The following is a 13199-nucleotide window of genomic DNA, read 5'->3' as shown; positions in this document are numbered from 1 at the left end:
CAGAAAGGCTGCTATCTCTTAAACTACTTTTTAGTACTAAAATCTACACATTTATCTTCCATTCTCTACTCTTTCTTGCAGACCATTCTTGCTTGCTTTGTTTTGGATGCGTTTCCTCATTCCTCTAGCTTGTTTCTTCCACTTTCCCACTGTTACTGTGAATATGACTGCAAAGAAAAATGAGGAAGCATATTTCCACTCTTTTCTACGTATCTATTATTCTCTCATACAAGTATGATGCCCAGTCATTCAGGTCTTGCTGCCTTACAAGCAAGCCTACAGCATAGGGAGAATATTTCATGTTGGGATGATATCCAAAAAGAAGGGGATAAGCTTGCAAAGGCAATTCTAGAGTCTTTTTAAACAACATCTTTAAGTCCTAGGAAGCACATAGCTATGTATATATCCACACACATGTAGTTGATATATTGTTAATATACCTACTATACTATATATATACTATTGTTATATATTATATTGAATGTTTATTACATAAATGTAGATATAAATTATTTTTCACTGTAGCTTTGCACTCTGAAATGGTCAAAACATTCACCTCAGCAGAAACGCATGATTCAGTATTACTAACAATATAACTGAGGACACCACTGTGTTGGCATGTTAATCCTGTTCAGTTCAACTTCTACAAGATGGCTGAGTCAAGGAGAAGGAAATACAACTATCACAAAGAATCCCCTTAGTACAGATGCACTTACTTTCAGGACACCATCTATCTTCAGCCCATCTGTTACAGTCGTAATTGTCCACTGCATTATCACAAGTAAAGCACTTAAAACTGTTTGGAAATGGAGTGGCTTTAAAAGTATTAAAATATAGTAAGTTTGCATGTATTAATAAAAAAAATTCAAAATAATATTGAGCTTGTACACACACTGCTTACAAAAAACGTATTACATACATATTTTCAATGATACATCACTGTTGGACACCTATGCAACAAGTTTTGTAGAAAGATTTTACATTTTTAACTGGTTTTGCTATGCCTGTCTGAACTTTAAAACACCTTCTCCTGTTTTCATTCTGTCACAATCCAAAATACCATTTAAGTAGTGGTGGAAAAACAGGAGAAAGAGAACACCTTAGATGTATGCCCATGATACTAAATCCACACGTATTTTAATACACATAGCAAACACTGTCGACAGATTCATTTGATGAAAAAACCTACATCTTCAAAATCGGCTTCAGATCTTAAACTCCAGCTCTGAAGAGGACTATTTTAAAACTTTATTTACATTATACATATATATAAATGATCTTAAGATGTACAGTTCCCTAGATGCACATATATACATATTATATCTAGCTGTCCTGACTATTTTAATGATATGTATAATTAAAATTTTCTCTCCTTAAGTGAAGGGATAGAATGATTCTGATGCTAGATAAGAGGCAAAAAAAAATGATGCTATTAGTGACAACTGGCTTCACAGGTCTCACGAGGTTTTTAATTGCCTTCAGTTTGAATTAATTGCTTACAGCACACCTTTTCTTTCCCTTACAAAAAAACCTCAACAAGATAAAAGACAAAAACATCTGTTCTGTATTATTTCTGAGAAACCCACTGCATAATTTGCTCTGTAGGAAGACATTTCAGAGACAGAAAAATAGAATAAAAGCACTTAAAATGTGAAAGCCCTCATGAACTCTTTAATTGAGCAACGCATGCAAGTCTTTGTTTTCTTTCAGTCTACTTCTAAAATCTTAGAAATAAACTAAACTGCTGTGGGTTGAAAAGCAGTTTTATTTTAAACTTTTTATCCTTTATATTTGAAGAAGACAAACACCTAAAAAACAAAGGATTGAAAGAATATGGTAATTAACTAAAATGTTAAGCTACAATTGCATACACAAAAAAAGTGTTAACTCTCTACTTACGGTCTAGTGGAGGTCTCACATTGTAAAAGTTGATGTTCTCAGCTGAAACCCTATTTCCTGAAAGGATGAAGAACGGAAGAAAGGCTCCGGCCAGCATGGGATAGAATAACAACATGCTGAGTATCATTGTACATGAAAAGTAAAACCCTTGGGCCTAAGAAAGAAAGGGAACACATTATTTAGAGGGAATCATAAAGAACTGAGTGTGTATAACAAGAAATTTCCTATTAAGTGTTCCTAAAACATTGAAAATTCGGTCCGTAGGTCTGTACTGTGAAGACGGCTAATGCAAGTGAACATGTAATGATGATCAGCGCAAAGCTGAGCAGTTACTGCCTTCTGCTGGCCAGGATCCTGTACAGAGTCTTTAAACTTCCACAAACAAAAAAGCTGACAATATTTCTTTAACCCATTTACCCTTCCAAGGAATGTCAATCTCACAGAATTCTTATAAGCATTCCTAAAAATCAACATGAAAACTGAACTCCTTTATATCGTACTTGAAACAGACAGGATTACAATACCATTAAAGAAAGCAAAACACAGACAAATGCCATTTTTAACACCAACAGCCTAGAACTCAAGTCAAATTCCTTATCTGACATGGATCAGTGTATGTCTATTGTCTTCAGATAAGCTACATCATCTGAATTGTAAGTGTGCTTTCCAGTGGCACATCATTAAAAATTGCAAGTGTGAATTCAAATTATTTCTTCTTAAAGCGCATACTACGGAGATGCTAAGGAAGACACCTGATGATGGTACACAAGCCTTGGAGAATTGCAAAGCAGCACGTTCAGAGGATGTGATAGAGGTTATGGGCACATTTGTTTGGGTCCTCCTAGGTACTTTGATAAGGGCTTTGTGGAGAGGAAGAACTAACTGATGAACATTTTGGTCAGTTTGATATTTAGATGTACACACATATACACAGAGAGGTATGTATGACAAATAGCAATGATACTGGAGACCTAGTTCAGGTATTAAGAGACAGAATCAGCTTAAATGGCACCCCGCCCATGCAAATTCCCAGCAGGAGAAACCAGCTTGAGTGGAGGCTCCTGCCAAACCAGAGATGTTACTTTGAGCTGCCAAATGCATTCATTCAGAAATTGCTCTGCATACCCCTGCAAAGGCCTGTGTAGATGCACACTACACCTGTGCAGGAAGCTCCAAATGAATCTAAGCACTGAACTGAAAATGGTACTCATACCATGGCAGAGAAGTCAAAGGATTTGACTTCTTTTCCTTGGTTTCTTTTTTTTTTTGTTTGCTTGTTTGGTTGGTTTGGGCTTTGCAATTTACACAGATGGGAATTATTTGAAAGATGGCTTTGACAACAAACCAATCAATAGAAAGTTCAACTTTATACACTGGGGGCTTAGCTTAAGTTTTGTTTTGCAAATATGAATATATTTCAGTAGATATTGAGAAAGCCGTGGCATACCTCTCGTTTCAGTGCACCTCCAAGACTATTTTCTGTGAACGGTTAAGATTTCTTCTGATTGTAGCCCAGGATCTAAGGAAGGATTAAGAAGAATGTGTGGGAAACAAACAGCAACTGATAGTCATAATTCTGTCCTGAAGGAACTAGTTAGCTGAAACACTGTATGTCCTTATTTAAATTAAGAATTAAGAAAGAAACCTGGAAGTGTGGTGGTTTTCATAACAAAATATACGAAGAAGCGCCTGAACTACAAAATGTGGCTCTATCTTACAGAGTGCTATCCTACTGCGGAAATAGATTCCCTCCTTCCTGTGATACCCCGAAGTTTTGAAAGACAAATGACAGATAAAAAGTGAAGCAATGAGACTACTCTGTCCTTCCATAAGGATGAGTTTATTTCTCTTGCAAGGGAAAAACATTACTCAGGCAATGACCTGGGCGGGACTACACAATAACAGGTGAATAAATATTTCACACTCTAGAGATATTCAAACTTTCAACACATGCTTTGACCAAAATAGAAGCACTCATCAGCAGCAAGGTAACCTAAAGGTTAGAGGTTATTAGCAAATTATAAACAGGTCCTCCACAGTTCATTCCTCACTGAAACAGAAACACAAAAATGTTGGCCAAATCCCTAATACCGCTGCAAAATCCCAAATAAATCTAAAACAAAGTTACAGCTCTCTCCAATTAAGCACACACTATTTGCACAGTGATATCCTGCAGCATCAAAGACAGGCTGTTTATAACCCTCTTGACTTGCCTCACTAGCACACACTCGAGGTACACATTTCAAATGTACACTTACTTTTAGTGGTTGTTGTTTTTTTTTAATTTGTCGGGAGACAAACCTGTGTATCACTATTCTATGATTCTATATTATGACTCGATGCTTTTCTGCTAACAAATCAACCCACATCATATTCTGCCATTTAGCTGTTGCCTGCAAAGTCTATTTCATGACCCTTAATGTCTTCCAAAACAGATCATTCAAATGTCGCACTACACAGGATAGGAGAAAGGGAAAAGAGGAGACAGTGCTGCTACTACACTTAGAATCATAGAATAGTTAGGGTTGGAAAGGACCTTAAGATCATCTAGTTCCAACCTCCCTGCCATGGGCAGGGACAACACCTCACACTAAACCATCTCACTCAAAGTTTCATCCAACCTGGCCTTGAACAATGCCAGGGATGAAGCATTCACAACCTCCCTGGACAACCCATTCCAGTGCCTCACCACCCTAACAGGAAAGAATTTCCTCCTTATATCCAATCTAAACTTCCCCTCTTTAAGTTTTAACCCGTTACCCCTTGTCCTGTCACTACAGTAACTTCACGAATAATCCAAATACCTTCCAACCTAATTTCTCCTTTCTCTAGCATTCTTAGCTCTACCAGTTTATATTTACAGACAACAGCTCTTCCTCAAGTCTCCTTTCGTTCCATACAGTTCAAATCAGTGCTTCAAAACTCCGTCCTTTGCCATCAGTATTTAATAGTCTTCAAATCAAACTTTTTCTTACAAAATGACCTTTTATTCCAGTGTCAAGAGGTGACAGAATTTCTATCCCAGCTGTCAAATTTCTGTTTTTCTTCATAGACAATAATTCCCCTTGTTATTCGATCCTGCTCTTCTGCTTTATGGTATTTTGGATCAGGCTTACATGATACAACCAAGAGAATAAAAAACATAGTGTACCAAACCCCTACATTAATACCACACCTATTATTCTGAATGAGTTGAAGATTTAAAGTCAATGTAGTAACAAAATTTTCTAAGTACCGGAAGCAAAATACATTAACGTAACTTTTATAAAATTATACTTTCCATGAAAACAGCCAATCCGATAAAAAGGCAACAACTAAAGAAGCACAAAGTCTAACTTAAGGGTTCTTTGTTTCCCACACAGAGGAGAATTCTTTCTTGGTGATTTAAAAACAAAACCACCCCAAAGCACAGCATATGAAATGCAATTATGCATAATTGAGTTGGCCAACTCTTCAGTAATGCCCCCTCTTTCTGATGTAGAAGATAGGTCTCTCCTGTTGTCATCAGTATCACTGTAACTCTATTTGTACTTTGCTATTCTTTCCCATAAGTATCTCCTGTCATCCGTTACTGGAGTTCAAACACAAAGACACCATGAAGTCTTCACCAGCTGAAAATCAGAAGTGCTACAAATTTAATTTTATTAAAAAAATAAATAAATTATAGAAACTGATGCCAAAGCGTGAAGTTAAGAATACAGTAGAATCATGGAATAGTGTGGGTTGGAAGGGGCCTTAACAACCATCCATTTCCAACACTTCTGTCACAGGCAAGGACACCTTCCACTAGACCAGGTTGCTCAAAGCTCCGTCCAACCTGGCCTTGAACACTGCCAGGGATGAGGCAGTCACAGCTTCTCTGGGCAGCCTGTGCCAACACCTCACAGGGAAGAACTTCCTAATATCTAATCTAAATCTCCCTTCTGTCAGCTTAAGGCCATTCCCCCTCATCCTATCCTTACAGACCCTTGTAAAAAGTCCCTCTTCAGCTTTCTTGCCAGCCAATTAAGGCACTGGAAGCTGCTCTAAAGTCTCCTGGAGCCTTCTCTTCTCCAGGCTGAACAAGCCCAGCTCTCTCAGCCTGTAATCGTAGCAGAGGTGCTCCAGCCCTCAGAGCATCTTTGTGGCCTCCTCTGGACAGGAAGTCCAGTAACACATAACTCCAGTATCTCCAGCACAAGTAGGTGCCAATTTTAAGTTCCTGATCACAGTCAACTTGCTCTTACATCTGTGGGCAATCAGGGATCCAGTTTGTGCTAGCTTCAGTGGGGTAGTATCAGGCCCTTAATGCACACAGGCTGCTTGAGTGTTGCTGGTAAAGGTGTGACAAGAACCTGTTTTTTGTCTTTAATGCCAACATCTTTCTCCATGGGTCCCCTGCAAAACAGCTCTATTTATGTCCTTTGCAAGGGCATAAACTATGCCTCAAGCAAGTAACTTTCAAATTGGCAAGCCAGTTTTAATCAAGTAGCAAATACTGTAACGTATTTGGGGCAGCTCAGTATAATTTTTCTTTTTTTTCTTTTTTTACTTTGTGGGAAGATAAAGCATTGTATCTTTTCAAAGCATAATAGTTGCAAAATTAATCTCCTTCACGTTTTCTGCAGTTTGACGAAATTTTGCCTTTATGAAGAGACTGGCCCGTAACTTGATCTGATGCACCTGGGTAGCAAATAAAAGCCACAATTACACTTGTGCCAGCTTTCTACAAATTCAAGCTTTCTCCTGCTCCCCTCCCCTAAGGTCCTATTGCTTTCCTGTGCTGGTTTCCCCAGAGAAGCTCATGCCAAATGGAAAATTTTAGGGAATATAAATACAAAAAAGCTAGTCTTTAGCTGTTGTAAAGCACAGTAAATTGATCTCATGATTTGATGTAGTCAAAGGTGTCCTTGTTTGCTAACCAGGCCAATAAATAATGGATGCTGTGCGACACGGTCTTAGTTACACAGCTGCACCAGCAGTCATTCTTAAATAAATAGGAAAATATTGGCAAAAAAAATGCTGCTCATATCCAAAAATCTTTAAAGTGCTTATTTTCTTCATAGTCTCTTATCTCTGTCGTACTTTCATATAATATTATCTAGTAGTATGAATGAACATTTCATTATGACCAATTAGGAACTCTCATTAATGAATGAAAAAACTGTCACAACACAGAAGATTAACTTATATAAACAAGAGCAAACATGGAGACATAGCTTTCCTGGGCTGAGGGAAGAAGACCCAAGAGGGAAGGGCTGTAACGAACTTGTATCTGAAGCACGTATCAAGAAAACAATGAGGTATACAATGGCTGAAAGAATTAATATATTCCAGGAGGTTTTAAGATTTATCTTGCAGTGTGTAACAGAATAGGAGGAAGCTGTATGCTTGATTTCTGATTTTAATAAAATTCAAGTCTGTCTACATTGTTTTTCCTGGCAGACTCTCTGGAGGATTAGCAGATTTAACATGAGATATGGAATGCAAATGAAACTTCCTCCTGTCATTTAGTAAGTAATTTTCAGGTGCTATTAGATAATTGCAAATGCTTACGTTAAGCTTGTTAAATACCACTTCAGGACATAAGAGTTAGAAATACATAGGTGGAAAAGTATGTATGTTAAGGGCTGAAAAAGTTAAAACCAATACCTGACATTATCAGGTGTTCCCTACAACAAATCAGGAAGTCCAAAACTTATCTAAAAGGACAAAAATAGCTCCTTGGTTTCCCCATTTCTTAGACAAATACTGCCATTCTTATGTTTTTCTCTGGAGACCATTTAACTTGATCTATAAGCCACCACTTACTCCACTTCAAAACTCAGCGAGTGAGTAAGTGGATGGAACAAATAAAAGAAAACCTTCATTTTCCTTGGGAAATAGGCAGAGCATGTTTAAAGTAAAAAAAGGGGAGATGGGGAGAGAAAAACTTTTGAAGGATTAAAAATCTCAAAATAATAGTATTACTGATCCACAAATCCAAACTACAAGCTATACAAGTTCTCCCTTTCCTTACCTACAGACCTGAAATGATTTTTTGATTTTTTGCCTTGCAGCATGGTAGCATTAGTATACAACATAGGAAACCAGATTTTACATTACGTTGACAGACATCTACGAGTAGTAAAACAGCAGAATAAAATTCAAGTTATCAACATTATTTTTAAATACAACACATTTCTTTATTTTCACCCACAGCACACTTAACCATGCCTGGAATTAAATTTGGTCTTAATTACAAGAAATTATTGAGCTCTTTATCTATGATCTTATAAAACATACAGATCTCGTAATGACAACACCATCTGGCTTGGGGTATAATGCTGGCATGGGAAGTTGTGATGCAAACCGATAGTGAGACACGGAGGTGTCTGACTACACAATGCATACAACTGCAATTATTTCAAAAAGAAAATAAGGTATGATTATTGTGATAAATCTGAGCAGTACCACTGAAGTATTTGCAAGGATGAAATATGCATTTGTTTTTAAGCTCATACAAAAAAGATCCATGGAATGAAAACAGTATTACATCTCATTCCTTTTATAGCCAAAACTGCTCAGCAAAAGTAGTCTTTATTTTAAAATTCAGAATCCCTGAACATCTTTGGATTCTCTATCTAAGAATACACTAATGAGAGATAAATTTCTTATTCCCTTCTGCAAGAATATAATTCCCTCCAAGAACTGCACTTTGTCAAACCAGATTTTTCTCTTCAGCTTTCAACAGCTTCTATATATCACATATGCAAGTGTTCTAAATCTCTCTCCCCCATTCATCTGCAAGACTGGAAATAGGAATTCAGTATTACTCTAGAGAAAAGAGATTACAGGAATAAGCAACATTTCTTCTTTCCTTGAGCTCGTCAGAGCACCTATGTAAAAATCAATTTACTGACATTAATTTTACAGAGTATTCTGTTAAATACCCCAGTGGATCAGACCATTATTAACTAGGTAGACCTTACTATAAATGGTGGGATAGAACTTCAGCAGATCTAGCTCTCCGTACACAAGTTATTGGGACCACAGTTTACAGGAGCCAAAGGCCCCAGTGAACACTGAATCAGCTGAGAATAAAGACAAAATCCTGATTTTGAGCATCCTTCTACAAGTTTAGCTTCAGACCACAGTCAATATTCAAAAGACTTCTTTTTTCCTGCCAAGCTAAAGATACCCATACTCAGCAAGACTATAAGGTAACACTACTGCCTGTTGCACAAGAATGACGTTCTTCAAGACCTATTTTAGAACATGAGAGAGGCAGGACAACAACGTTGCTCCAATGAAATCAAGAGACATCTCTGTGTGTGTATATATATATATATACACACACAGTGCGTATATGTGTGTGTATATATATATATATACACACTGTGTATATAAATATATATACCATCCACTAAATATTATTAAATGAAAAATGAAGGTCTTTAAGCCAGTAAAATTCAGCCTCAGAAATATGCCATGGTTTTCATGCCTGCATTTCCAAGTGAAATCCTATTTCTAACACAAAATATGCCCAACATACATAGTTAAATATGCTATAAAGTTACATATAACACTCTAGACAATAAAATATAGGACATTCTAGACAAAAGAATGAAAACCTACATGATTTCCATTTGTGAAATAAATATTATATTCCCATTAAAATTAATATGTCAAAGCAAAGATATACATGGAAAAGGCTTGCTAGGCGAAAAGAATGTTTGCTTGGAGACCTACTTCAAATCTTCAATACACCAAAACCTGTTCAAACCTAGAATGGCCCTATGGGATCAGAAAAATTAGAAGGTTTGACAGCTTCTGCATCACAAAGAACATTTTCTAAAAGCTTCACATTTACTTGTACTTCAAAACTAAGATTTAAGTTATGCACCAGTTGAATTCATAAACCTGAAAAGTGTGCTGTTTTACCCAACATTGATTTCTGGAGTGAATTCACTGACATCAGCCTTCACTTCAGAAAGAATAATGGTTTCAAAATAAACCTGTTCTGCTGCTCCTTCCTTGAGCCTTAGTTGCAACATTTTGCCAAGTCATAAAAGGTTTGGTATTGTGTGTGCAAATACACATATTTGCACTGAAAGAATAAGAAGAAAGGGTAAGGTCACTTTGTCTAGTTTTACTGTAGTGAGTGTCAGGGTCCAAGCTCTCATGGCAAAATGTCCTTTGACTTCCTATAGCAGGTCATTTTACTAAACCCCCAGTTTTATACAATAACACAACACTAGAGGGACTCAACAACAAGCTGGAGGGAAGGAATGCCATCCAAAGGGACCTGGACAGACGTGAGAGATAGCCTGTGCGAACCTCATGCAGTTTAACAAGACCAAGTGCAAAGTCCTACACCTGAGTCATGGCAACCCCAAGCACAAATACAGGCACAGAATGGATTGAGAGCAGCTCTGAGGAAAAAGACTTGGTGGTGTTGGTTGATGGGAAGCTCATCGTGACCTGGCAGTGTGCACTTGCAGCCCAGAAAGCCAAATGTGTCCTGGACTGCATCACCAGCAGTGTGACCAGCAGGTAGAGGGTAGAGATTCTCCTCTGCTCCACTCTGGTGAAACTCTCCCCCTGCCCCAGTCCCACATCCAACTCTGGGGTCCCCACCATAAGAAGGACATGGACCTGCTGGACTGAGACCAGAGTAGGCCACGAAGATGCTCAGAGGGCTGGAACACCTCTCCTATGAACACAGGCTGAGATAGCTGGGCTTGTTCAGCCTGAAGAAGAGGCTTCATGGATACCTTACAGAAAACGGTCACCATCAGTTTATGTCAGTTTACAACAACAGCAAAAACTTAACCTGAATTGCAATTGAAAAAAAACCCCACACAGAGTCAATTACTGGTTTGTACTGGCAGGGTTTAACGTGTAAAATTTTATAGCACGGGTACATGTCCGATACTCTTTTTGCCTCCTATCAAACTTCTGTTACTATGCAATCCTTGAAATCATAAGCAATATAATAGCTCTAAATGCACCAGGAATGACTGCAAATGTTTTTGGAGAACCACCAGCAGTTCCCAGTTCTGCTACACTATTTCCAGAGAACTGCAACAGTAAACTTGTGCCATTGAATGAATTTAGGTTAGAAAAATCAGTTGCGAAGAACTAACAACCTGTCTTCATACTGAATTCCTTGGGAAGAATCTTTTGTTGAGAAGCACCTGAACTCATCTCAAGAGGCAGAAAGTCCTATTTCTAAGAAATACACATACCTGAATTAACCTTCTTATTGAAAATGTAACTTTAAAGGCAAAAATCTTTTACAGGTTGTATTTGCATAGCCTACACGTTGTTTATGTTTATTAAAAGAACTGATTTGCATTGCACATGTGCTGGAGGCAGGGAAAGAGTGAAATTCTGACTGTAAAGTCAACACAGAATCTACTGCAGGAGTCACACTCCAACTGACATGAAAAGTACCTTCCTTGAAATCACTTTGCCTACAGAGCCGCGCTGCACTCGGTGTCATACATCACAAGTAACATCACTAGCACTGCAACAGAACTAATTTTGAGCAGAAAATTTATCATAGTGTCACTTATTAAACTTCTGAAAAATGTTTTGTGCACAAAATTCTGGCTCGTTCACATTACTACTCTTCCACATTTCTGAGGCACATACTTTCAGTCACTGAAAACTGAGGAAGTATTTGAGAAATTCCTATTATTCTGCCTTGCCCTACATGAGCCGCTATAACATTTAGAGGAAATAGTCTTGCAGATGTAGTTCCCAGGAGATGAACCCAAATTGTTCATTTCCCCACAGTTTTCTCTTTGAAACTTCAGACTCCTCCACTCTGAAGCAGTGGATACTTCACATGTGGCTTCCTAAATTACAGAGGAAGACTTTTCTACCTCATACAACCAGTAATGGAGAATAAATGGTGAAAATCCTATCTCCCAGCCAAGTTTCTGTCTGCAGTACTCTCGTTTCTACAACCCCTTCTAGCTGAGCTGTTCGCTCCTATTATTTGCCACCAAAGGCTGAGAAACTAGCACTGATATGAGTGATTTGGATTATGTCTTTTGGGAGAAACTTAATATACATGACAGAATATATCTACACGCATATTTTACAGCAGTGTAAAAGGAAAAATTTACTTGGAAGATAAGTCTAGAGGTACATGAACTCTGCAAAAGCAAGAGATGAAAGGAAGTAAGGAGAAAAAGGCTTTCTTTTTCTAAAAGTACTAACAAAGTCTGTTTCAATTCTTTATGAAGTTACAAACATAAAAAGGCTTAAGAGTTGTTTGTTTTGAAATGCTTTAAATGAACTATGCTTAATAAATTGAGGACCCAGCCAGTCTGACCTAGTGCAAGATGGCATTTACTTCCAATCAACACTCTAATCCAGACAGCTGAAAACAGCAAAAAGCTAATTTCAGTTTTTACTAGCTGACAACTCCTACACACAAGCAATATTTGGCACAATTTGTTATTTGAACAGCTTCAGTCAGCCTTCTGTTGCATTGTGAGAGAAAAGTGATTTGCCCTCATTTCAAGAGGAGGGACAATACAAACATAAAAAACTCCCTTTCACACGTTCACAAAAGCTGTGTTGACATATACGCCATATCTTCAACTACAAAACTCAAACGCTGCATTGTTTTTCTTCCTCTAAGGCTCAAATTTCTGGGACAGAGGCACATAGCTTCCATGTCTATAGACACAGTACTAAGCATTAATAACTGAATACAATATTTAATTAAAAGTTATTTGAAAATAATTTGGTTTGTACAGTTTTTCTCATTGACCTTCACAATAAACATCTGTGCTCTAGGACTGGAATCACATCACTATGTATAGAAGCTGAAAGAAAATAACACTTCCATCATCCTGCAGTTACTTGCTTGATTTGCTAGAGGCTGAACCTTAAATATTATTATTAACGTAACATTCCCAGGATACAGAAAAAAACAAACATCCATAATTTCTGGTCTTTTCCTCATTGTCCAGGACAGATACACGACATTTCATAGCATTTCATAGCACTTTTTTTTATAATATCTTTCACTAACGTGGTTTTTTTTTTAAATAAGCAAACAAAAAAAAGCTTGAATCTAAACTGTCAAGAAAACAGGGAGACAACCATTTCCAGTATCAGCCATTTGTGTTGCAACAGCATCCAGACAGTCCTTTCACTTCTTGCAGCTTTAGCCCCCACTTATCTCCCTGGCAGTTCCTGCAGAAATTCAATAATAGCACTGGCTACCTTACAAATCTTAACAAATGGTCCATCCCCTCCTCAACTTAGTAGTATATATTGGAAGGAAAAGGGTAAATGTCTATTTCTTGAAAAAAATC

General features: G+C 37.6%; 1 protein-coding gene across 1 annotated transcript in view; it reads right to left on the bottom strand.

Annotated features, from left to right (window-relative positions):
* LYPD6B (LY6/PLAUR domain containing 6B) overlaps window positions 1-13199 on the bottom strand; it is a 52461-nt gene that overhangs the window by 5429 nt on the left and 33833 nt on the right. The window contains exons 2-4 of the mRNA XM_062637782.1: window positions 3347-3418; window positions 1900-2053; window positions 717-815 (exon numbers count right to left, since the gene is read on the bottom strand). Coding sequence (XP_062493766.1) covers window positions 717-815; window positions 1900-2026 — 226 coding nt within the window. The 5' untranslated portion in view covers window positions 2027-2053; window positions 3347-3418. The remainder of the gene's footprint in view (window positions 1-716; window positions 816-1899; window positions 2054-3346; window positions 3419-13199) is intronic.

The sequence above is a fragment of the Pezoporus occidentalis genome, unplaced genomic scaffold (genome assembly GCF_034315485.1).
Source record: "Pezoporus occidentalis ecotype Australia unplaced genomic scaffold, CSIRO_AGI_Poc_V1 ctg54, whole genome shotgun sequence".
In the NCBI taxonomy this organism is placed as follows: Eukaryota; Metazoa; Chordata; class Aves; order Psittaciformes; family Psittacidae; genus Pezoporus; species Pezoporus occidentalis.
The sequence above is the reverse complement of the archived record's forward strand: the minus strand, read 5'-3'. Positions and strand labels throughout refer to the sequence as shown.